Here is a 22,839-nt window from a genome sequence, read left to right as displayed (position 1 = left end):
ACAATTATTTGAATACAGTTTCACAGACAGAAAAATTAAGTCTCCGTATGAGACACTGAACACAGCTGTCACGGATAACACATAATAGATATTAAATAAAATTATTGTGACTTGAATATAATCAGCTGAGGCTGTCTCTGGAAATTAAGACGAATGGAAGGCAACCACCATCCATCTATTGACAATCTTCATGGATACTATTTGGCTTTGAAACGTTCTTTGAGGTCACATTTCAAAATAGCTTTGTACAGGCCTAGCCTGACTTTAGTAACAGCCAGAAAACAGAGAGACAGGAGACTCAGATACAGTAGCTATTAAAGTTTAGCAAGATGTGCTTGTGAAACAGAAAGATACCAGGTATTCCGTCAGACTTCAAACATTTTAGGGGCTTAGTATGTTTCAGTTATATTATAGACCTACAATACGGTGCCTCGACTACTAGCTACTGCCAAATATCGTACTTTATAAGACAGGTAACTAATAGTTTTTCAGACTTGGGCAGGGCAGCTGGTGGTACCGTATAAGCCAGACCTCAAGGCTGGGCTTGGTGGGGCATGTTCAGGTCAAGGTGGACATGCTAGATACAAGAAGAAAGTCAATGTGAGCGTTTTAAGGACCACAAACCTAACAAGACGAAGGTCTGGCTCGTCCTTTTCTTTTCACCACTTGGAGCCAAGCCAGGTATTAAGACCCAGCTCAACCCAATGTCGGCTCACGCAGCCTTGGCAACATTTGAGAGGCTGGCCTCTCATACACACAAAACCCGAGGGGTCTTGTTTGACCTGTATCGAGAACCTTTTCATAACCCCGTCTTTGTATAAATATAATTTAGGAGTTGAACCTAAGAAAATAATTTGAGCCAAATTGATGGAACATTATTATAACCCAACACCTTCACAATCACCACGTTCATAGCTATTAAGGAAAACGCTTTAAAGTATTATGTAGAATTACTAATAGATATATTTTCACATAATCAACAATGTAGAAGGAACAAAATACAAGTCTCTATCCTAGCTCCTCATAATGTCACTGTAATCTAATTGAAAACCAAAATGGCCGACCTCAATATAATTTTCTTTATAACCCTTAAAGTACAAGAGAGATTAATAATGGATTGGCCATTGTTCTGGCACCCAGATGACTAAAGATAATTTGCTCTTGTCTATGATTTACAATTTCAAACAGGAATTAAAAAAAACTGAACTGGTACATTTACGGAAAAACAATCTTTGTGTAGGGATAAGTGATTTTGTTATTTTCTATCCAGCCCCATTTTCTATTGTAGTTATTGTTTGCAAGTTAGTGAGCGTCCGTGTTGTTTTTGTTGAAATAAATGGGGTTTTTTTTTAAATGTCACATTGCTTCCAGTACTTAGGGTGAATGAGTGATGTGATGCGGGCTCTGTGACTAAAAGCCCGTGCTCTGCTTTGCAGGTACACGGATTAGGTGTTTCAACAAGTACATTATTTTGGCTCATGTGAAATCATACATTATTAGCTTCTGAAAAGTGTTGCTTGTTTTAGGAAAAATTGCCCCTGTCTTCATTGAAAGAAATACATTTTGAGGCCGTACATGTACGGGCTTTGTCATTAAGGGGTTAATAAATATAATATAAAAATATAATAAAACCAACATTTTAGTACATGGGTTCCATATTGGCGGGATTCTAGTCCCTCTTTTTTTAAGCAGGTCTTTATTAGTAGCGATAGACGGGGGGGGGGGATAAACAACAGGATGTAGAAAACTGGCCTAACGCGTTTTGAGCCTTTTTAGCCTCAAAGGCTAAATTTGAAAGTGCACATTATATAGACTCAGAAATGGGAAGATAAGGGATGAGTCAAATCACCAATATACCCTACGTGAAATAGAGCTCTAAATCACAACATAGTATTTCACCCTCGTTGAAACTCCTAAGGAGTACCATTTTGCTGCCAGGAGCTGTTTTCATAGGGAGAGAATGGTTGAATGTTTAAATATATCTCATTAATAAGATAGAAATGGGTAACTAACTGAGTAACGCAGTTATTTAATCCTAAAGTGACATGAGGGAGTTGCTTTGTTGCGGGTGGATGGTCCCCATATCTCTGTGCATTAAGGATTAATAAATGAGCTACCCGTCCACTTTGTCCATAGTATCGCCGGCTTTATTACCTAGTAACCACTAAGGACCAGTTCTAATGAAGACACAAAAGTGGCTAATGGTCAGAAAACAGGAAAAGATGAATGGGGTTACTGTTAAGACTCTCCATTTGCCTTCTTCAGGGCTCCTAAAGACATTCTGCATCTTGGCCAGTTTCTGTCCAGTAGGAGATATGACCCTGTAGAGCCGCTCCAAGTACACCAAATGGTGCCACAAAATATAAATACATATCTACATACTATGTGTATACATAGTTACCCACTGCTCTGTGTATGGAGCATTATTTTGTGGATAACAAAACAATGTGGATTATGAAGATTAATTTGCAATGTCCTGTATGTATCAGCTCTTTGCCAAGGAGTCTTGTTTATTTCCATGTGGTCTTGAACTCTGTTTTGAAAACATCCCATTCTTATTCCCCCTCGCCCACCCCTTATGCATCCCCGCTGGAGGAAGGGGATTATGACTGAAGAGCTCTTGGCCGGACGCAAGGCTGATAATACCAGGAAGCGCTTAATGGCTCCAAAACAAAAGCCTGTCTTTTCTGCCCCGAATCACAGCAGCAGATGGCTGACGATATAAAATAGTCTTATGGAGTTACAGGCAGGCGCTGCGGGTGGGCTGCACGCTGCACACAACTTGAATCAAAACTTTTACCCTGCCGTTTAATAAAGCAGCTCGTGATCTGAGATAACACGCAATCCGTTCTTAGCGGTAAGAGATTATGTGAAAATTGGCCTCTTCCTGTCTCGCAAAAGAACTTATGGTACTGATTATGATAACTATGTGACAAGCACAGACAGACAAGAGACCCGTACGTAAGGAGACCCGTATATAAGGAGACCCGTACGTAAGGAGACCCGTAGGTAAGGAGGGGAGGCTGGTTGATAGGAAGGTTGTCATCCGTGATATTTAATAATAACCTACGGATTTTCCTTTCCTTACCATATTGACATACTTGTACATCATACGGTTTTCTATTCACAGCCTGGATGCTGACCAGGATCGTAATGGCAAACTGTGTGAGTGCCGGTACTCCATTAAATGAGTAATGCCCGATCACGCAATCTGGCATTCCCTTCCGGTAGATGTCACTGATGACAGCCAATGGAAGGTCAATGCAGGACAGGATAGGCCCAGCAGGGATTCCCCTGTTGGCTGATCGCACCCATTGTACAGTGCTGCGGAATATGATGGCGCTATATAAAGCAATAAATAATAATAGCAATTGTGATCAGCAATGCCAATCTATGGAGCCTTGCTTGCTGATCACAGTATGGTTAGTGCAGGGGAGATTGGATGGAAGAGAGTGAGAAACACATGTGGGGCATGTCTGTAATCGTGGGATTTTGCTGAACACAAATTGGGTCATTATTCATCAGGGGCACCTACTGTGTAGAATAAATTGAAAAAAACCCAGATTTTAGTATAGGGTTTTTGCATACTAGCAAATACAATCTATTTATTTTTTTGACTCTTTCTATGGTTTCAAGTAAAAGCCCTAACACGGAAACGGGGAATCTTGATTAATTCCACTTATGGTAAAAATGTCAAAAAATGTATGCTAATTATGGCACTAAAAACTTTTTTAAGGAAGGGGCAAAGAGAGTGCCACGTCCAAGGTAAATCAGTAACTTTACAGTTGCCAGTATTCAGTTCTGCACCATTAGGATGCATTGGAATTGGGGTCATCAGTGCTCCACTTACACAAAACATTTGTCAAACAAGCCCCTTAGTAGATCTGTCTTTTCCCCCTGGAAACCTCTAATGATTTAATCACATAAAATCAACTTCTAAAAAAAGTTTTTAGTTTAAAATCAACCTGCTGGTTGCTTTGGTGTCACATGAAAATTAACCATTCCCTGAAAAATTATGAACTTGAACTGGGAAGGGCTTGAGCATCCATCAGTACACAAAATGGGCAGAACAGCACCTGATTCTCTTAAAATAACATTAGAAGTACTAAATGTAGAATGTACTAAATGTAGAATGTAGAACTGAACTCTGTAAATTCTCTATTTCTCTATATTTAAGGAACAAATAACCACAAAAAGCGCATGCATGCACGCTATCATGTGCCGAGTTGTTAACTATTTATATGCCGGCACATATTTCATTGAGCATAGGTGTATAAATTTATATAGGGGAAGAAGACCCTGGAGTGAACAATGGAGGTTGAAACCTCTTGCCAGGGATGAGCTTATCTATTTGTGTGGAATATGACCAAATAGATGCCAGAGATGCCCCCATACCTATCGCATTTGAGGGGTTAAAAGTAAAAACACTCTCTCTTTGTCTACACAGTGACCATACATATTTACAGTTGCCTTTCCCAAATCCTACATTGTGCCGTTCAATACAACAAATAAACCCACAAACACCAAATAAACAATACAATGAATTAGCTGGGTATGAGATGGGAGTACGGTGGGATCGTGTAACGCGGCGTTACAAGACCCCGCACTAAAAGCACTCCAGGCAAGGTAAGGGTGTGAGAGAGTGAGGAGTGATTGACAGAGTGGGGTATGATGATGTGAGTATGTTTTAAGGTTAGTAAATATACTAAAAGGTGAGATATTCCCTTCTTTTCAAGGACCTTTTTTTTAACTGGTTAAGGCTACGCTTTCAAGGGGCTATTTTTATTTTGACCCTTTATAGCAAAGGCGTGGGTGTCATATAAATCTGTTACATTTGGGGGTTTTAATTATCTTTTATGCCTCAGAAGTGCATAATTCATATTCTCAAGGGCTGTTCAAAGGCCAAGTAATACGGAGAACAGAGTTAATTACCTGTTAATTAGAGAGCTTCTCTCCTTGGTCCTTTGGTCCTGCCAGATGTCCCGTAAGGACAAGCTATGAGTTATTTCTTTGCCTTTCAGGTGCTTGTGCTTTTCATTAGTTACACAACAGTAACAAAAACCATTTTGGGGAAAAAAATATTTTTCCTCATTTCTTCACATATGCACAAGTCTGTGAATGCATCCTATAGCATACATTGGGGGTTATTTAAAAAGATCTACAAGTGGAACGGCCCAATCATAAAGTACATTACGTTGGTTGCTATGGTGATAAGACCACTTTTAAAACAGCTCTTTATAAAATCATGCACGCACACATACTATATATTAGGTGCGCAAACTCACATATTGAAAGGTACTATCTAAAACTAGAGGTTTGAGACATAGGAATGAGTTCCACCTGAGCCAAGTCCCGACAACAAAAATGTTGGTTTTAGGTCAAGGGACCATAAAGAGGATCTGTGATCAATGAATCCTGAACCACATTTTAACCCCCAAGGACTGTTTCTACAACTTCAAGGTAAATAACTCATCATTTAAGGTTAAGCCCCAAACACTATTCAGGTATTAACTGGTCCAACACCCATTTGCCCGGAACGTACACAGTCTTGGACCACAGTAAGTCCAATGTCTACTGCACTTGGCACCTTCTACATCTCAGCAACTCGTGGTCAGGTCTAGAGACAATTCCATGCTTCACTCAAAGAGAGAGAAATGCTGGCAACATTGGCCTCAGGCAAAATGTCCATCCAAGGACACCAGTGTATGTGGCAAGGTTTGTGAAGGTCCATAGAACATCATTAAATTGTCCACCACAGGCCCCAGTAAATGTCCACCATGAGCAATGTTGTTGCCTACCCCTGGTTAGCACTTCGTAGTAAATAGTGAACGGGTCTGAAACTTCTGCTTCATGGAATGGTGGTGCTGGAGATAAGCTAAACTCAGCAAACATGCACTACTATAATTAAAAATCAAAATCCTCAGTTTTAGAGCAAAGTTTGCAAAATATTTTAGAAGTCCAATTAGAGAAAGCTCCTGACTCATGAATCTGAATTATACATGCTGTAAAGTCTTATCCTTATGTATCCCCAAAAAACCTTGTGAGGCCAAAATGAGGACAGACTACAGTGTGTCCACCTTGTTTGTTTGTTGTGTTGGGTCTGTTGTGTTTTCTATCTAATAACTAATAACCCTGGTGATAAAGACCAGGCTTAAGTAGAAATAAATCATTTTGAGTCATTCTCTATTTTAGCATTATTTCCACAGGATGCGGAACATGCACAAAAAAAAAAAGAAACATTACCATTATTGAAGATAAAAACGCTAATTAAAGCAGACAAAGGGCCTTTCAAGAAAAGCTCTACATCATTATTCTGGATTACTCATTGTATAAAGGTAGTATGGATAACTGGTACCCCACTTTTCATCTATGAGTAATCTCTGAGCTGGCCACGTGAAACAGCTGGAAAATCTGTAGTCATCAGGTTTTAGATGGAAATGAGAAGTTGGCAGAGCAGTGACATTAAAGAGGTTCTGTCACTTTGAAAATCCTACATTTTAGAGTTGAGGATACATAAAGAAGCGCCAACTTTTTCCTTCATTCTTACGAAAAGCTTTAAGTAAACCTTACTTAACAGTGAGGATCTGACAGGGCGTTTTGGACACAGCCGGCTTCTCTACGGTCTCCGACCATCTCAATTGTGAAAGGCATGAAGGTGCGCAGGAGGAAGTGATCATCGGCAGAAGCAAAGGGTTCTTTTACTCTCTGGGTTATGATTCTACAAACGTTACTTTCATTATAACTAAAGTTTACTTAAAGGGATACTCCACCCATCATGTGCATTCTTATACCCTTTACATGTTGATGGTCTCCTCCTTGAAAAATCATGGCAGAATTGTGAAGAATCCCCCCCCACCCCCTTCTGCATGCCGTGCTTCAAGAAGCCAATCAGTGGCAAGAATCGTCAGACCATGGAGGAGGAGGACAGCTGCAGGGCTGCAGCTTCTACTTCAGATATGTGCTTTATTTTTATTTTTTTGAAGAATGGATTTTGAAGTCCTCACAGGATACTTTAAGGTGCATTCTTAAAGCAGACAGTGTGGGCGCCAGGGACAGTACACGGGGTCAGATTGATGATGACAGGGTGACCCTGGCACTTGACAGCTGGATATGCACAGCTGCATGCTACGTATTGATGCCCACATAATGTGCGGCCGGACATATCCAGCCGCTGGCCACGCGATGCAGCGTTTGCCCGGTGTGCCAGATGGCCAGTACGGGCCTGGACAGCCCTCTCCAACAAGGAAAATGTACCTAAAAAATTAAATAATATTAATAAACATACTCGCACATAGAGAGTAGCTTGTTAACAAATCCTTTTATTCCTTTTTACATTATTGACTTCATTAAGAATAATGAGGAAACAAAATATTACCTTTTCACAGTATGAGAATGTTTTTATGCAGAGCTGGTTCTGGCACAATAGAGAACTAGATGCTGAAAGCGGATCTATTACTTTTCTACGTCCCACATTTTACAGCTTAAATTACTCATCAAGTTACTTTGAGTGTTACAGATTAAGATGAGCAAAACCAACAGGTATAACGCTGTGTACAGTGATCACTTGTTCGTTAAATCTGTTGCAGAGCAGTACTGGACTGGGGATGACTAATGGGCCCTGGCACTTTAAGGCCAGTGGCCAACTAATGACGTATGTGTGGCCACCAGCTGGATGCACGCTGCTACACATCACGCTTTTATACTCGCAGTGTGTGGCGGCACACTGCAAGACCCCATCTGCTACTAAGTATGTAGCCCTACTGGCATACCTGGGAACTCTCCAGGATTCACCTGGAGACTCCGGGTGAAACGCCCCTTCTCCGGGTCATCTTGGGGAAACTCCTGGTCGCGGGAGTGGTGTTGCTTTGCTTTTTGTTTTTTAGGATTACTTTTTGGATTTAAGTTATTTTTCACTGATCTACTGGTTATGCGGTGACCATAAGCCACTAAGCCTGTAGTTTGGAAACAATTATTATTACAAAGTACTAAGGTCAATATTGATGTTTTTTTAAGGGAAAGTGATAGCCAAGGACTAGCTCTCTAAAGGACTAAAAAAAAACAGCATTTAAGATTTTTTAAAGAAATGCTTTCCATTAAACGCAATACGAAAATACAGCGAAACCCAGTGACCAGCAGCCTGGAAGAAAAGGGATCAGTAGCTCAGACTCAGATGATACCCATTCACATCAATTAATAAAAAATACATTCATAGACATACACATGCCAATCAAAATGGATTATGGGAGCGTAGCCTGAGACGCTTTAAATATTAACCCTTTCAGACCATCGTGAAGATTCTACGCAGCGACTCGCAAAACTGGAACTGATAGACTAAGACAAACCGATACATTAGGTCGTAAGCTTACAATCTAGAGACTTGGGTGGGATCAGCCATTAAAGGAGCCCCCAATGCAGTGCCGCTTTTCCGTGTAGTGTGTACGTTGCAAGGTGCAGCACCAAAAAAAACGGCATATTTGTAAATTTTGCATTACTATTTACATTTTCCTATTTTTCTTTTCTAAATCATGGCCGGCAGGGCATAGTAATTCATGCCATTCTCTTTCCAGATGCTGCGTCGCACCACCCCGGGCTGCCGGTCCCCTGCGGCGCTGCAGGAGTTAAGTCATGCTTCACGATGATTATTACACAGGCTCAGTCGTGAAAATGACTCAGAAATCCCCAAAGCCCCCACTTTCCTGTGTAACCTGACATCAACCCAGGCCTCTGGTACTGTCTAAAGCCCTCCCCGAATCCCACATCAACCAGTGGGGAAGAACAGGCTGGGCTTCAGGTTGTACACAGGCTGCACGTGTACTGGGAGGAGGATAGTGGGGAGTAATGGAGAGAGGGAAGGAGGAGGGACAGGGGAAAGGGGGGGGTGATGATTTTTTTTTTTGTAAGAGAGGAAATACAGCAGAGAAGCTGAGCTGGAAATCATTAAAAGTCTTGCTTCCCTGCCAGCCTGCAAAAGACAAGGGAGAGAAAGAGACACAGGGCTAGGAGCAGGTTTTTGAGTCCCAGCCTGTCTTATCCTGACCCGCATGCACATCGACAACAAGAAGGGCTGATCTGTGGACCGAACCCAAGCGTGCCAGGTAAGACATTTAAATGGCAGGGGATTGGAGGGTGCTGTCTGCGTCTGGAGCCGGCAGCAACTGCAAGTCAATGCCCTCCTGCTTCGGTGGGTGGAGGATTCTTGCAAGCAGCAGGGCAAGGGGGAGACACGCTCAGCAGATGAATGGAAAAGGATGCACAGATGTGTTACTGGACCAATTGATGCCAAAATAGTTCATCGGATTTGATCAGACATAGGCAAGCTGCGGGACCCCAGCAGCCATGGACTACAACTCTTTGCATGCCTTAACAACCCTACAAATCAGTGCAGGCTTCTGATTAGGAAACGCTAGGACTAGTTATCCACCACATCTGGAGTCCAAAGCGTTCCCTGCCCTTACCCTGCGGCTCTGTTTTGGCTCGTCACCCGCCATTCAATTAATGCTAATCAGTTGCAGAAAAAAAGATTGGCTGAGCACGTTTAGAGTTGTAGTCCACAGCAGTTGGGATGCCAGAGATTTCCCGTATTCCTGAATCGTGACTCCCCGCTCTGTCATTCGACACTCATTCATGTTGGACATCAGTCAAAAACTTCCAAAAATGGGAAAGGGAGAGACATCCCATTTGGGGACTACAAGGAGGAGGAGGGGGGTGCAAGAGATCAAGTACAGCCTAGGGTATTCCAGCAGATGTGCTGCTAGTAATTAGGTTTCCATAATCCCAACCCTCCCTTTCAAAAACCATAAACTCTGGAGCAGAATGCGGCTCTTTGTTTAAGACCGGTTAAGCCAAGTACTGTAAGATTTGGAAGGAATTATTTAGGATTCCTGTAGGCATTAAAGTTTGTGTTATTCCAGCTCGTAGTAGTGCATAGATAAATAACTCTATGGCTTCGAGGAGCAGAGACATGGCCGCATGGAGAGATCGTGGTGTTTAGGCGTGTACCAAGAAGTAAAAGTGTCCTATATGTACGCACAGAAACTTAAAACATAAAAAGATGCTTGCGTTATTGACTGGTCACCATGTGCTTTGGAGTTTACGCAGATCTTTAGAGGGGCTAACACTCCCAACGCATTGTCTATGGGTTTTTCAAATGTTTGAAATCTCCCTTCTCCTTTTTTCATGCACGTCTGGCGCCGTTTAACATGGAAGGTCAAGGGGGTAGTGAAGGCTGTATCCCCACATGGATGAAATCTAAGATGAGGTGAAGGAGGCAGCTTAGCCTCGGACCCTTGACTTACTCATGTCCATCACCCTAAAGTTTTATTTTCCTCTGAGCATATTCCTTTCTTTTTTCACATATTTTCAGTCTCTTTCTCACCTCCTCTTTTTCCCCCCTTGCTATACCTGATCTCTCCCTTTCCCTCCATTGCTCGTTCGGTCTCTCTCCGCTCTCTCTCTCTTTCTCTTCCTCCCTCTCTTCTTTACGGAGGCGAGGAGCGCATTTTCCATGCACTATACAGCCTTTGATTCCAAGTAGGGATGTAACAGATCCACACAGATTCCTCCTTAGTATGTCCTTCCAGGCGGATGGTATAATGGGGACTTTGTGAAGGCATATGATGCTGTGGTCCAACCATTGACTGGAATTTAAGGGTGGATCGCTGGGGGCAAGTTACTTCTGTAATTTCCCTCTTTCTGAAGAACGGAACAGTCTTTGTTTTTGAAAGAACAAAATAGAAAACAACTGTCTTATTTTTTTCCCTTCTTGTAAGCCGGAGAGTAGAGCTTGTTCTGAGACCACAGAAGTATTTCATAATCTTGGTTTGTTCTCCTTTCATTCGTAAATTCCTCATGCTGTTCATCAATGTCATTTTTGGTTGTGTTGGAGTTTTAAAGCTGCAGTTCACGTCGCTTCGCTAAATAGTCCTATTTCTTCCAGGGGATTCCCTGTTTTTTTTAAGAGATATTTTTAGTTTTCCCTGCGGCACTGCCAGATAAAATTATTTGCGTGGTAGACACAAAATGGCCTCCAGAATACGCTTTTTTTTCCCCCAGAACCTAATAGTGGAGTCGAGGGGTCCTTAAAATATCAGATCTTTTAATAGATGTTACTTTGACAGTTAATGGGATTCTTCTTCTTTTTTTTTTGGAAGAAATTTGTGTATCATTTTGTGAATGGTACCCGTGCTAGAAAAATAATGCTTCCACCCACATAAATTAATAAACTAAATTTAAAAACGGAGTAATTAGTGCCCGAATGGTAAAAAAGTAAAATGCATTTGTATAAAAAAAAAAGAATTTCGAACCAGCTCACTGCAAGTTGTGTGAAACCCCCTCGTTCATAATTTTATCCATAAACAATGTGGGATGTGGGGGATGCTTAAAGGGAGTTGCACATGCATGGCAGACACAATGCTCTTAATCACACTTACAGAGTAACACATATTAATGAAATAAGAAGCCTTTATAGATACTACTGTTGCGCATGTGATGCCGCCATGTTGGATGTGGCGGTTAATTCAATTTGTCTTTTTAGCCAACATGACAAATATTTATACGTCAACTTATATGGTTTGCTTGGGCGCCTTTTTGTTTACACATTTCTTTTCCAATTTTTGTATCTGTAACTTCCCTGTGAAGCTCCTTGCCAGTTAAATGAGAACAAGGTTTAGGTAGCACTAAATCTCCTAAAACAAATGGCCATTTAAAATGTTGTGGATCTGCCAAGTTCAAAGGATTAACTAAGTCTGTAGCAACATCAATGATGGTTCATCATCAGAGAACCATGTTTAAGCGTCTTGATTATATGGACTTCTGGTATATTTGCATGTGTGCTGTCTATCATAAGGAGGCATGTGTGGTGACATGACAAGGCCACCCAAGACGGAATATGCTGTGACTTCAGTTCTCCAGCTATGTATAGTCACTGAACCGGCACATGACATCATGCCTGTCTTTGGTAGCCCAGTACAGAAATGCTGGCAAGTACGTAAGCCCCCCATTTAAGTGAGTTGGGGTCAAATTGTCACACACAGCTGAATTTTCCTGAAATTCTTGGCAGAGTTAACTGGAGTTTTGGGTTCTTAACTCTTCAGCTAAAGTTGGTGGAACTTGGTAGAGCCTACCCATCACTCAGCATTAACGTTTTGCTCAATTCTTAAAAATTTACTTTTTTCTTCTGCGTTTTCTTCTGCTTGGGGGTTTGAGAAGGTGTGCTCCAAAACAGGTCATTCCCCGAGTTTTGACTAGTTGGGACTGCTATGTTTTGGAAGCGGTGTAGAGTAACTCTCTCCGGTTTATCAGCCCCTAGACATATCCCCTTTGTCTTCGAGGTCTCTTGTATTTATTGACCGTAATGAGCATATATTCAGTAAAACGAATGATAATTACCACGGGGCTGTTTTAATTTAGATTTACAGCGCACATCTGTTAGTTGGCAATGAACTTAATTGTCCAGAAGAATGTTTTTTGTCGCGTCATCCTTTTGCACTACATTCGTTCTGTTGTTTTTTCTTGGAGGGGGGGTTTGCAGGTCCTTTTGACAACACGGAGGTTAATAAAGGCCTACGCGGCAGGCAACATGAAGCCACCGCATGTACAAGCATGCTCGTCTATGAGCATCTTTATACCTCAAAACATGCCTCAGCCCTGAACGAGTCAATGCAGGTTTTCATTGGCAAGAGTTATTTTTTTTTAGGCCTGGAAATCACGCACAAGCTGTTCCAGGAAACCGGCAATTACACATCCAGGAAAGAGCAGAGCGATCCATGAGCCTGTATCATGGAGCAAAGCCTTACAGATCGTTTTAACCTCTTAATCACCAAGATGAAGTACAAACTTGGGCACAGAGTTAAAGCTACAGTAAAAACACATATATTATTATTTTTGTTTTCCGTATGGCCTTAACCCTTCTGCTACACCAAATGTGTTGCCCTCTCCCCCCACGGCTTCAGATGGGGTTAAGCTTCCAAGCTGAAAGAGATGTCATTGTTGAATTGTATCCCAGCTGCAGGCACAGTGTAGTTGTCTGTGTTCTGTCACGAGGTGGTATGGGCACAAAAAAATGTTCGCCCCATGGGTGGCATGCGGAGATGTGAGACGGTCTGTACAGTAAATAATTCAATGAGGGCCTAAAAACAATCCTGTGATGATAACGTTTAAGAACCTTTAAGTTCATTAGTAACACTCTCCAGGATTACTCATAATCTTCGAGCTTCGAGTTCATAAATTTCCTGGGGGAGGTCTTTTCATGGGGTCGCTCACTAAGGGTGGAGTGATCATCTATAACAATCCTCTCTAAAAGCATTTTCGTGAACCCCTTGGCTCCAGGCTGAACTCTCTTTGCTATCTCGTAGTCACAGAAGAATATTCGGAGTAAGTTGAATTGATAACCTCTCCCAGTTTCTGAACACAGAGGATACTGGTATTCATGTTCCCGGAGAGCAGTCAACAGACATTTTCTAAATAAAACTAAAGGGTCACTATTTTCTAACTTGTGTGCTTCCGCATGTGATTGTTTATTCTTTTAAACCGTCCGTTTGATCAGACGGGCCTTGGAGTAACAGAATATATATTTGACACAAAACATGTAGCACCTCTGAACAAAAATATACTAGAACCGGTGGCTACATTTTTCTAGTTTGTGTCCATTCTTGAAGCTACCAGGGGTAGATATATGTACTGTATAAACAAGGAAAAAGTCCCATTTGCAACAAAACTTGTGTCTTCCATATGTAAAAAAACATTACTGCCAGGAAACAGTCAAGCGCTACAGATGTGCCAAAGTAAAACTCAAGTTAAATGTCCAAAAACACAATGTCTCAGAAGTTTTACATTACATTATAGAGCACTTGGGGTGTATTGCACTAAACTGAATTCTTATGTTTAACCCCTAACTTTTCCTCATTCCTCTCCTGAAGCCCCTCGTTTCTAGGCGCTCAGAATCCTTGCTGGATATGAAAAAACACAATGGTGGATAGAAACAGCCGGAAATGTGCTTAAAAATTTCTGTGCAAATAAAATACAAAATTGTTCTTTTTCTTTATAATTTATAATACCCAAACCCTCGCCGAACCTCTAACTAAATACCCTAAAACAAGAGTGACCCTCTTTGGCCGTTTAAAGCATTGGGGTGGTATCGGATCTGTAAACTGTTACACAAAGTGCCGCACTGTTGAAATGATGAGTGATATGTTCTCTATACAATCTCTTGAGGGTCGTATCTCACAAGTCCATGGTGACCTATGTATTTCTAAGTCAGCGCGCAATTTTCAGTCACTCAGGGCTAAGTGTTCCTTTAGTTTCTCTAAAATAAATGCAGAAATGTCATCCATTACTTTAATAATTTAGGTCAAGCAGTACTTAACCCCAGTCTAGTATTGAATAGCAAAACAGCAAATGGAACGGCCATTGAGGATGAGGGCATCTGGAAAATGTTGTGTTCTAAACCCAAGAGACCAGTAATGATAAAACATCATTTCTTGTTTCATGCTTCAAAAATGTTAGCTCTTGTGATATTGTTAAATATGTATTGTGTGTTGTAGGATGTTGCTAAATAGGCTTGGGACGCATACACATGGTTGTTCATTGAATTGGTAGTCCTGACCAAATCTGCTTTTTTTCAGAAGAAGCTGCGGTAGCTATAATTCCTTGAATGGGCTTTGGGTGGCGTGCCCACTTATAAATTGCAGGTTTGTTTGGCAGGCAGACCCCAAGCGATTTGTTGTAGTTATTCAAGTCTTTAGGAAGACCTTCTACACCATGGTCAATCTGCTTGCTGTTTTCTTGGGGTTGACGTGTAGCTACTATTTCAGCGACCGGTTAGTCTACCTTTTCTGCACTCAAAATGGCGGCCGATCTGACCATATGGTACAGTATTTTTTTTTCTCAAGGAAAGGGCGATACTAATCCTTACCACATTTTGGTTGTTTTTATGTGATAGGTAGGGTAGGCTGAAAATTTCCTACAGTCTGGAAGGTGCAGTATGTTTGAAAAAAATAATCTGTTTTATAGACGCTGAAATGTATTCCGAGCCAGTACGTGTTATGTAGGAAAGTATTGGTTTTCAGCAGAGAAAGCATGGCAAAGGATATTTTGACCCATGAGAGATCCCCAGCAATGTGATCCATAAATATAAGGGCACTTTAGACTAATCGGGAAGGCAGTAACTGGAGAAATGTATTCCTCTTTCTATTTCATTACATTAGAAGTTATTTGTAACAGCAATCACCGCTATTGCACAATGGGCCGGTTACAAGGGGGATCTTTGATCTCCCCAACCGGTCTATTTCCGCTATGGATGCACCATGGAGGTGGGAAGCAGCACTGACTGGATTCCCAAACCAAGATTGAAAAACCCTGGACTCGGGCTGATCAAGTTTTGAGGATTTAGAGATTTGAAAACCTAAATAAAATGCAGACTAGGCTGATTAGATTGTTATGTATTTTCTTTTAGAAAATAAAGGAGCTCACTCAACACATGGAATGATTGTGTCACATCCTCCTACTTGCTGAGGTCATGTCCAAAACGAAACCTGCTAGCGGCCTGGATACATCTAAAGGGTTTTGGCAGAGGAAGTTGGGGGTGGCCTTCCAGGAAAGCAGGGAATGAAAGCCTCTCCTCCTAGTCCCCATTTGTACTTTTGCCAACACTCTCTGCTTTTCTCCTTTACAGGTCTATAAAGTACTCAACATCTCCACGCAGCGACTGGTTCTGAACCAGGTGTGCAAAATTACTGAATTTTGTTTTCTAGTTTTTTTTAACTCGCCATTTTTGGGGGGGTTTTGCTCTTTTTTTTTATTTCACCTCCAACACTGGAAAATACCTGGATGCCTACTCGCCAAAGACACACGATCAAGAGAAAGGCAGCTGTTTTATCAGAATTTAAACTTGGTATGTCTGGTGGCTTTGGATAGCCAAGAGAAGACAGCTGGACCACCAGCAGATCTCAGATTTTTTTGTTAAAGACATGCAGGGAAAAAACTGCCTAGTTCTTCTGACCACCCACAATATCGCAGGACGGAGAGGAGAATAACCTGAATGAAGAGTCAGAACACACTGTTGTTTGATCGTACACTTGTACGGTGGAACGAAGAAACTCAAGCATATGACCTTTTTATAAGCCATTTGGCATTACAGGTTTGCAATACGAGGGACCTTCAGTGTGACCTGTTCCATCAAGATGCAGTCATTCCAGACAACAACGCTGTGATTGATTAGTATCGTGTGTAGCCATACAAAACCACAACTTCAGAATGTTTCACAGTATCCTCACAAGGAAAAGAGTGGCCTTATTGTGAGATATTTACACACACATTCCAGCGAAAACGCTTCTACACACAAGGACATTCTAGCAACGGTAAGCTTGTGTGGCTTCACTTAGTGCTTTTTCATGTACATTATATGTGTTCATGTCATAGAGTGAACAAAAACTGAAAGTTCACATTAAAATACATAACCTTTTTTAGCATGGAAAAATTAAAACAAATTTGTTTCCAGAATTAGTAACATTACTCTTGTGTAACATGGCAGAGAATGATTGTTCCAGAGAACATGCAGTCATTTGAAGGACTGTTGAGCTGCTTAAAGATTTAAATTAGTGACGCTTAAATCACAAAAGTTGCCAAGTCATAAATGTATAGCTATACATATATAGTATATTTAAGGCTAGCCAACTTTGAGACACCAAAAGATGAACAGTGTTGGGCTTTAGAGTGAAGGGAAACTCCTACCATAGTACTAACCCATTCGAGAAGCTAGCTCTCCAAACCTGGAAGCCTCTTGGAGATCAGTGTACAACACCAGTTGTGTCACACGTGACGCGGGGTGCAACATAGTCACGTGAATATTAATTCTGCAAATTATGGTGGACGTCCTTATGCAAGAAACGTATTGATGGAAAAATGGCAAAATCTGCCTGTATTTGAGACGTTATGACATCATCTGAAGCTACAACACCTTAATGCAGACAGTCCAGCTAGGTATCCTACAGACAATATAAATATGTCTTTGGGACACTATCATTATTTATTTGAGAGAGAGAGGCATTGCAGTTTTGGAAAATTCTGCTGGCATCTTCTAATAATTTGGCATTCTTTATTTAATGGTTCTTTAGTTGTGAAGATAACTAAACACATACTTTTAAAGGAGACTTTAGTTTTACTAGCAGCCTTATTATGGATCTCCATAGCCCATTGCAAGTATATGGATGGCTGTTTTGCTGTCGCTTTAACCGAGATCGGTTCTCCCATGCACTGCAGTATATTTCAGGAAGCCATGTGACCATATCAGCTTCTTAACTCCCCAGTGATTTATAACACCTCCATCTAAATCTGTTGTCTAAAGATAATACATGTGTTGCCTTTCCTGCTTCTCTAATGCTGTTTTTTCTAATTTTATTGAATTTTGTACTGCAGTGTTATCTGCCGGATACAGATTGTAATAAAAAATTATACATAAAGCACCTTTTAAAGAAATATCATTGTCCATTATATAATCATTGGGAATTAGGTTTCTATACATACAATAAGAGCGCTTAGATTGGCATATAGATCCTTGACATGCTATAAGGCATTCACATTTTATTTGTTGTCTTTGAAATAAAGTGTGGTGGAACACTAAACTACATCTAAGAACTTACAGTCTAGAGCAGGTATAGGCTCTTCTAGACTCATCCCTTGCTGATGGCATACGACCTCATGATGCTTTTCCAGATGTAAGCATGGGGTGTGTGGCTCAGCAACCCATGGTGAGCCACGCTACTTTGACGTAGTGGCGGGTTAAACATTATATGGCCATAAAGTGTGATGGAATCCCCAGTATTTATGCTTTAGAATGGTATTCTCTGGGCATGCAATGAATTCTTGCTTTGTTTTGGAGAGCCACTCTCTGCTTCACTTTAAGGTTGACTATGTTATTTAGAGCAATGGTCACACTATCTTTTACAGCCACCAAATCCTTTGAAAGGCTTGGGTACACATCTTCTGAGCAGCCTAGTTTGTCAGTAAGGCTTTGTTGTTGTTCTTCAATGATATATCTAACATAGCATTGTTATATGATTGTTTGGTTCTAAAGGGAGATGCCGTGAAGCACCAACCAGAGCAGCAACGCAACTTTTCCACATATATAGAATAAAGCTACTGAACGTCATTGGTTTTGGTGCAAATATTCTCCACCGCTGTGCCCTCCCATGGTTTGCCACATATGAACTAGACAGATGGATAACCTCTGGAAATCAACCACATGGCTACGGGACGAGCTGGACTCTCCGACTCAAAACATTCGCATTCTCGATTGTCGTAGCCGGGAGCTCTATGATTCTTCTCACATTGAAAAAGCTCTGCATGTTGCCCTCCCTGGATTGATGCTACGCAGACTGCGCAAGGGCAACTTTTCTGCTCATTCCCTGCTCCCTGGGTCTCCCCCAGCAGTAAGAGGAGTGGCCCTTCTATACGATGAGTGCACTGCCACCCTACCAGGCCTGGTGGGAAGTGAGGGAGAAGAGCAGGAACCCATTCTCGTGACTCTGCTGCATAAGCTTAGGAAAGAAGGTTGTCAGGCCTACTATCTACAAGGTAAGAAATGTTAAGGGTTTGAAAATTCAAAGCGCTGCCGTTCATCTCTTTCGGAACGGTCTCCAAAATGTTGCGCTGCATCTCCCGGGCCAATCCATACAAATCTACCGGAAGAAAAAGATGGTCCCCATTTTTTGTGTGTACGCTTTTAATGCACGGTCTTAATCATAACAGTATACACTGGAGTCATGTGCATCAAGAGCATTTCTTAAAGCTTTTAAAGCAAAAGCTTATTTTTAGATGTACCCCAATAAGCACCTCATCAAACCATATCTAATTATAATTCCGCTTGACTATGAGTTTTCAGCTGTCCGTACAGTCCCCATCCGTCCATGCGACAAGTTCCCATTTAGTTGCGAGAGAACTTTTTCTATGTCCGTACTCTGCCCTGTAAAACACAAGGAGGCAAGAGGTTAACCAAAAGACAATCAAGACTTGGTGGCCGATGGCATACACTGCAAATGCTTTGAGTTAACCATTTCAACTGGGACTACGACAAGCCTTATCAAGGACACAGTATTACTGAACACACAGATCCCAGCAGGGTCTTTATAAAGCATTAGGGGATCTTACTATGGAATTGTTATGCGAGCATGGGCCTATAGATGTACATGGCTCTAAATTACCTGCATGGCTCTATGTAGGGTTGTTTGTTATAATAGAGTTTAACTCTTTCCTTATCTCTAATCCAGTGTGTCCGGATTAAATGAGGAACCAATTATTTGATAGGATATTGACAAAAAGGTGGATGGACGCATTAGATTTAGCTTCAAGTCATATAATATGTTCCACGTTGCTAACTCTTTACCATTCAATATGTACAGAACTGTTATTTTGTTATCTTACAGGTGGTTTCAGTAAGTTTCAAGCTGAGTTCCCTCATCACTGTGAAACCAACTTGGACTCCACTAGCTGTGCCAGCAGTTCACCGCTGCCTCCGACCCCAGTGCTGGGACTCGGAGGCTTGTGTATTGCTTCGGACTGTTCAGACATTGAGTCGGATCTGGACAGGGAGCCACTAAGTGGGGTGGATTCTGAAGGGATGAGCCCACGGAATCCGGCTCCTTCTTTTCCCGTACAAATCCTGCCACACCTGTACCTGGGCAGCGCAAGAGATTCGGGGAACATGGACACATTAGCTAAACTCGGAATCCGTTACATCCTCAACGTCACCCCAAACCTACCCAATATTTTTGAGAAGGATGGAGATTTCCACTACAAGCAAATTCCAATATCTGACCACTGGAGCCAGAACTTGTCTCAGTTTTTTCCTGAAGCAATTGAGTTTATTGGTGAGTGCAGAGCTACCAAACATATGCTTTTCAGTGTTCTGTACATCTAGTGGGATAAGGAGACTGATCATAATATTTCTGCAAAGAACACATTCAAATTAGGGGCAGTTAATGTATGTGGCGAGACTCATTTAGAGGGCTTGTCAGGTCTCCTTTTTGAATGAATTCTTCAAAAAAGACAAAATTACCCTACATAATATAAAGTCCCTTGTTTGATTGGGAACAGCTTGGAAATGTATAAGCATGAATCATTGAAACCGTAACATCATCATCATTTAGAGTCACATAAAATTGGCAGCAGAGATTAGGTTGTAAAAATGTGTGATATGTTTATTTCTGTGCATTCTTAGGATAGGTTTTTTTTTTCCGTCTGAGCCCTTCATTGTGACCTTCAGTCTCGCCTCTTACTGCCTCCCGGATAAAGTTACCTTAATGGACGTCCCTCCCAGTCCTGCTTTCCTTGCCACTTATTGCCTTTTGTCTGAGAGCTATTTTTATCGTTGTGGTGTTAGCGTGATGGTTGGTCTGGGAGCACCGGCAGTTATTGGGTTTTAACAGAAAATCTTCTGCCGGTATTGGGAGGCAAGGTTCTAGCCACACTTGCAGAACTCGTGCATCTGGATTTCTCAGCTATGGTTATTTAGTAGATTTTATCGAATATTATAATTGATACAACGTAGCTGTGTATGCAGATAGAAATTTTACACAATGCAGATTAGGTACCTCATTATAGCAGGACAGAACAATTTGGAAGTATTAACCCCTTAAGGACAATGGCCGTCTCTAAACCCATTGAAAACAATGCATTTTGAGCCCGTACATGTACGGGCTTTGTCATTAAGGGGTTAATAGACTGTATTTCTAAATACATTTATAAATCAGAGTTGGCAAATAAAATTGGGCAGTCGTCCTAGTTTGCTCATACAACATTTGGTCATTAACATTTTAATAGATTTTAGGTTAAAAACATGGGATTTCCTCAACCATGGGTGTTATTATTATCATAATATGACGGTAACAACGTTTATTCCTGTTTCTTCTCCAGATGAGGCAGCTTCCCACAACTGTGGGGTACTCGTGCATTGTTTGGCTGGCATCAGTCGATCTGTCACTGTCACCGTCGCCTACCTCATGCAGAAGCTCAACCTGTCTCTGAACGATGCCTATGACTTTGTGAAGCGTAAAAAAACAAACATCTCTCCTAACTTCAACTTCATGGGCCAGTTGCTGGACTTTGAGAAAAGTCTTGGTCTGAGCAGTCCAGATGACAATCGGCCTCTCGGCCACTCGTTCTTCACCAGCCCTTCCAGCGACGATGTCTTTGAACTGGACTCTTTGGACTCTACGTAGGAAACGGAGTCATATTATTGCTGCTGGAATTTTTCGATGTTCCCCTTTATTCCAAATCCTGACCTAAGCATTTAGGATCACGGGCAGCATGGAGTCAGCTGCGGTTAATGTTAAGGACCTTGGGCACTTTTTTTTGTGGATTGTATTCCACTAAAGCAAATATTTGCATGCCCAGATTAAGGGTCTCAATATCTGCATTCAAATTACTATAACATGCAAAATAATCATAAATCCTTTTCAGGTGGATGTAACACTGGCCACTGCCTTCTCAAAAAAAGAGTCTTCTGGTAAAAGTGGCTTTTGCCTGTGTTATGGGAACATCCAACATTCATTTTCTATGACTGCTTTTGGATGTAGACGGAGTGGGACAGTTCTTCTAAGCGGAATGAATTTTTTTAATTCTTTTCTTGTGAATGTGGATTTACAAATGTCCCAAGCATCAAAGCATTCAAACCGAAAGTTAACCTTAACAAAAATCTCAACTCAGAAAAACCATCGACCTTAAAGTATTTATTATCCTAACAATTAAATTGGTCGGTGTCTGATTCATTTCTTGTTGCTCAACGAGAGCAGAGGCACCAGATGCTCAAAATGAAGTGGTTCCTCGAATCAGGAAAACACCGCGTTTCTTTCTAAAGAATCACGACAAGGTCTGAGTCACTTGTTTTTATTTGACTGTCATGAAAAATATTGTGACTGAATTCCAGGAGACTGTAACCAAAAACGAGGTGGAGGTCGAAAGGAAGATTCTAAATCACAGACATTGGTAGAGATCAGATTCAACGCAAGGGGTGATTCAGACCACCTTGGGCATATTCCGAACAAACAAAGCCATGATCTTGCTCTTGACGTTTGTACAGTATTTTTATTCCAAAATTTTAACTAGCTTTTGCATTTGAAATTTGACTGTGTATTTCATGAAACTCTGTGGCCGTGGGGTAATTTTTATATTTTTTATGATATCGTTTTTGTTTTTTTTTCTCAGGCCCAGGGGCAATAACGAGCTAGGAATAACCAGAACTCAGGATTCTTCTGGCATTTAACGATCCTCTGTCAGACAGAGCTTATGTGGGTGCAGATCTTTTATAAGCGCTCGGAGCTCTCAGTATTCACAGTTCTGCAGTAAGAGACCAGGATTGTCACTGACAAGTGTTAAGTAAACCTATAAGGTTGCAAATATTATGCTGTATTTTTCAGGGTGGGGGCACAGACCCAACCTTCGCCTATCGAATGCAGCATAGCCATGTACATATGGTTTTAGTTTAAATATGAGTCAGAAGAGTTTACGCTAGTAAGGTCAACCGGTGTCTCTTCAGCGACCATGGATGGTCAGAAGAGCCACTTGTTGGACAATTCCACTGTCTAAGCTACAGAAGGGATTAAGGGGATTGGCGAGTGCTTATTCAGAGGGGAATCCAAACACAGGTTCTTGATGTTGGTTGGGGCAGGAACCTCCTTTCCTTTGTCTGGATCAGCCGATCTAATATGGCAATAGAGGATCCAAAAGGGACGGTTCTTATTTCTTTGAGAGGCCTTACAACGGCGGCGTAAATACCGTAGGGATGTGCGGCTGTATCTTTGTATCTGATTCCTAAAAGTTGTTACATGAATTACGTATGTACAGGGC

The 22,839-nt window shown here is 41.4% G+C and overlaps 1 protein-coding gene across 1 annotated transcript; it reads left to right on the top strand.

Moving 5' to 3' along the window:
• Positions 1-18,212: 18,212 nt before the first annotated feature.
• LOC149284918 (dual specificity protein phosphatase 9-like) lies at positions 18,213-21,212 on the top strand. The gene is made up of 3 exons (XM_089496073.1): positions 18,213-18,570; positions 19,419-19,862; positions 20,908-21,212. Exons 1-3 carry the CDS (start codon positions 18,213-18,215, stop codon positions 21,210-21,212), a joined length of 1,107 nt encoding a protein of 368 aa, XP_089352199.1.
• The last annotated feature ends 1,627 nt before the right edge of the window (positions 21,213-22,839 follow it).

This window comes from Sceloporus occidentalis, unplaced genomic scaffold (genome assembly GCF_023333645.1).
Source record: "Sceloporus occidentalis isolate IW3139 unplaced genomic scaffold, rSceOcc1.0.p SCAF_87, whole genome shotgun sequence".
NCBI classification, from domain to species: Eukaryota; Metazoa; Chordata; class Lepidosauria; order Squamata; family Phrynosomatidae; genus Sceloporus; species Sceloporus occidentalis.
Note: the sequence above shows the minus strand (reverse complement) of the source record. Positions and strands in the feature narration are given on the sequence as shown.

What these genes read in the sequence shown, in the direction of transcription:
- LOC149284918 (XM_089496073.1), top strand. Translation starts at nt 18,213, where the DNA reads ATGGATAACCTCTGGAAATCAACCACATGGCTACGGGACGAGCTGGAC. An exon ending in TCAGGCCTACTATCTACAAG is followed by an intron (nt 18,571 to 19,418) that starts GTAAGAAATGTT and finishes GTTATCTTACAG; the next exon opens with GTGGTTTCAGTAAGTTTCAA. An exon ending in TGAAGCAATTGAGTTTATTG is followed by an intron (nt 19,863 to 20,907) that starts GTGAGTGCAGAG and finishes TTTCTTCTCCAG; the next exon opens with ATGAGGCAGCTTCCCACAAC.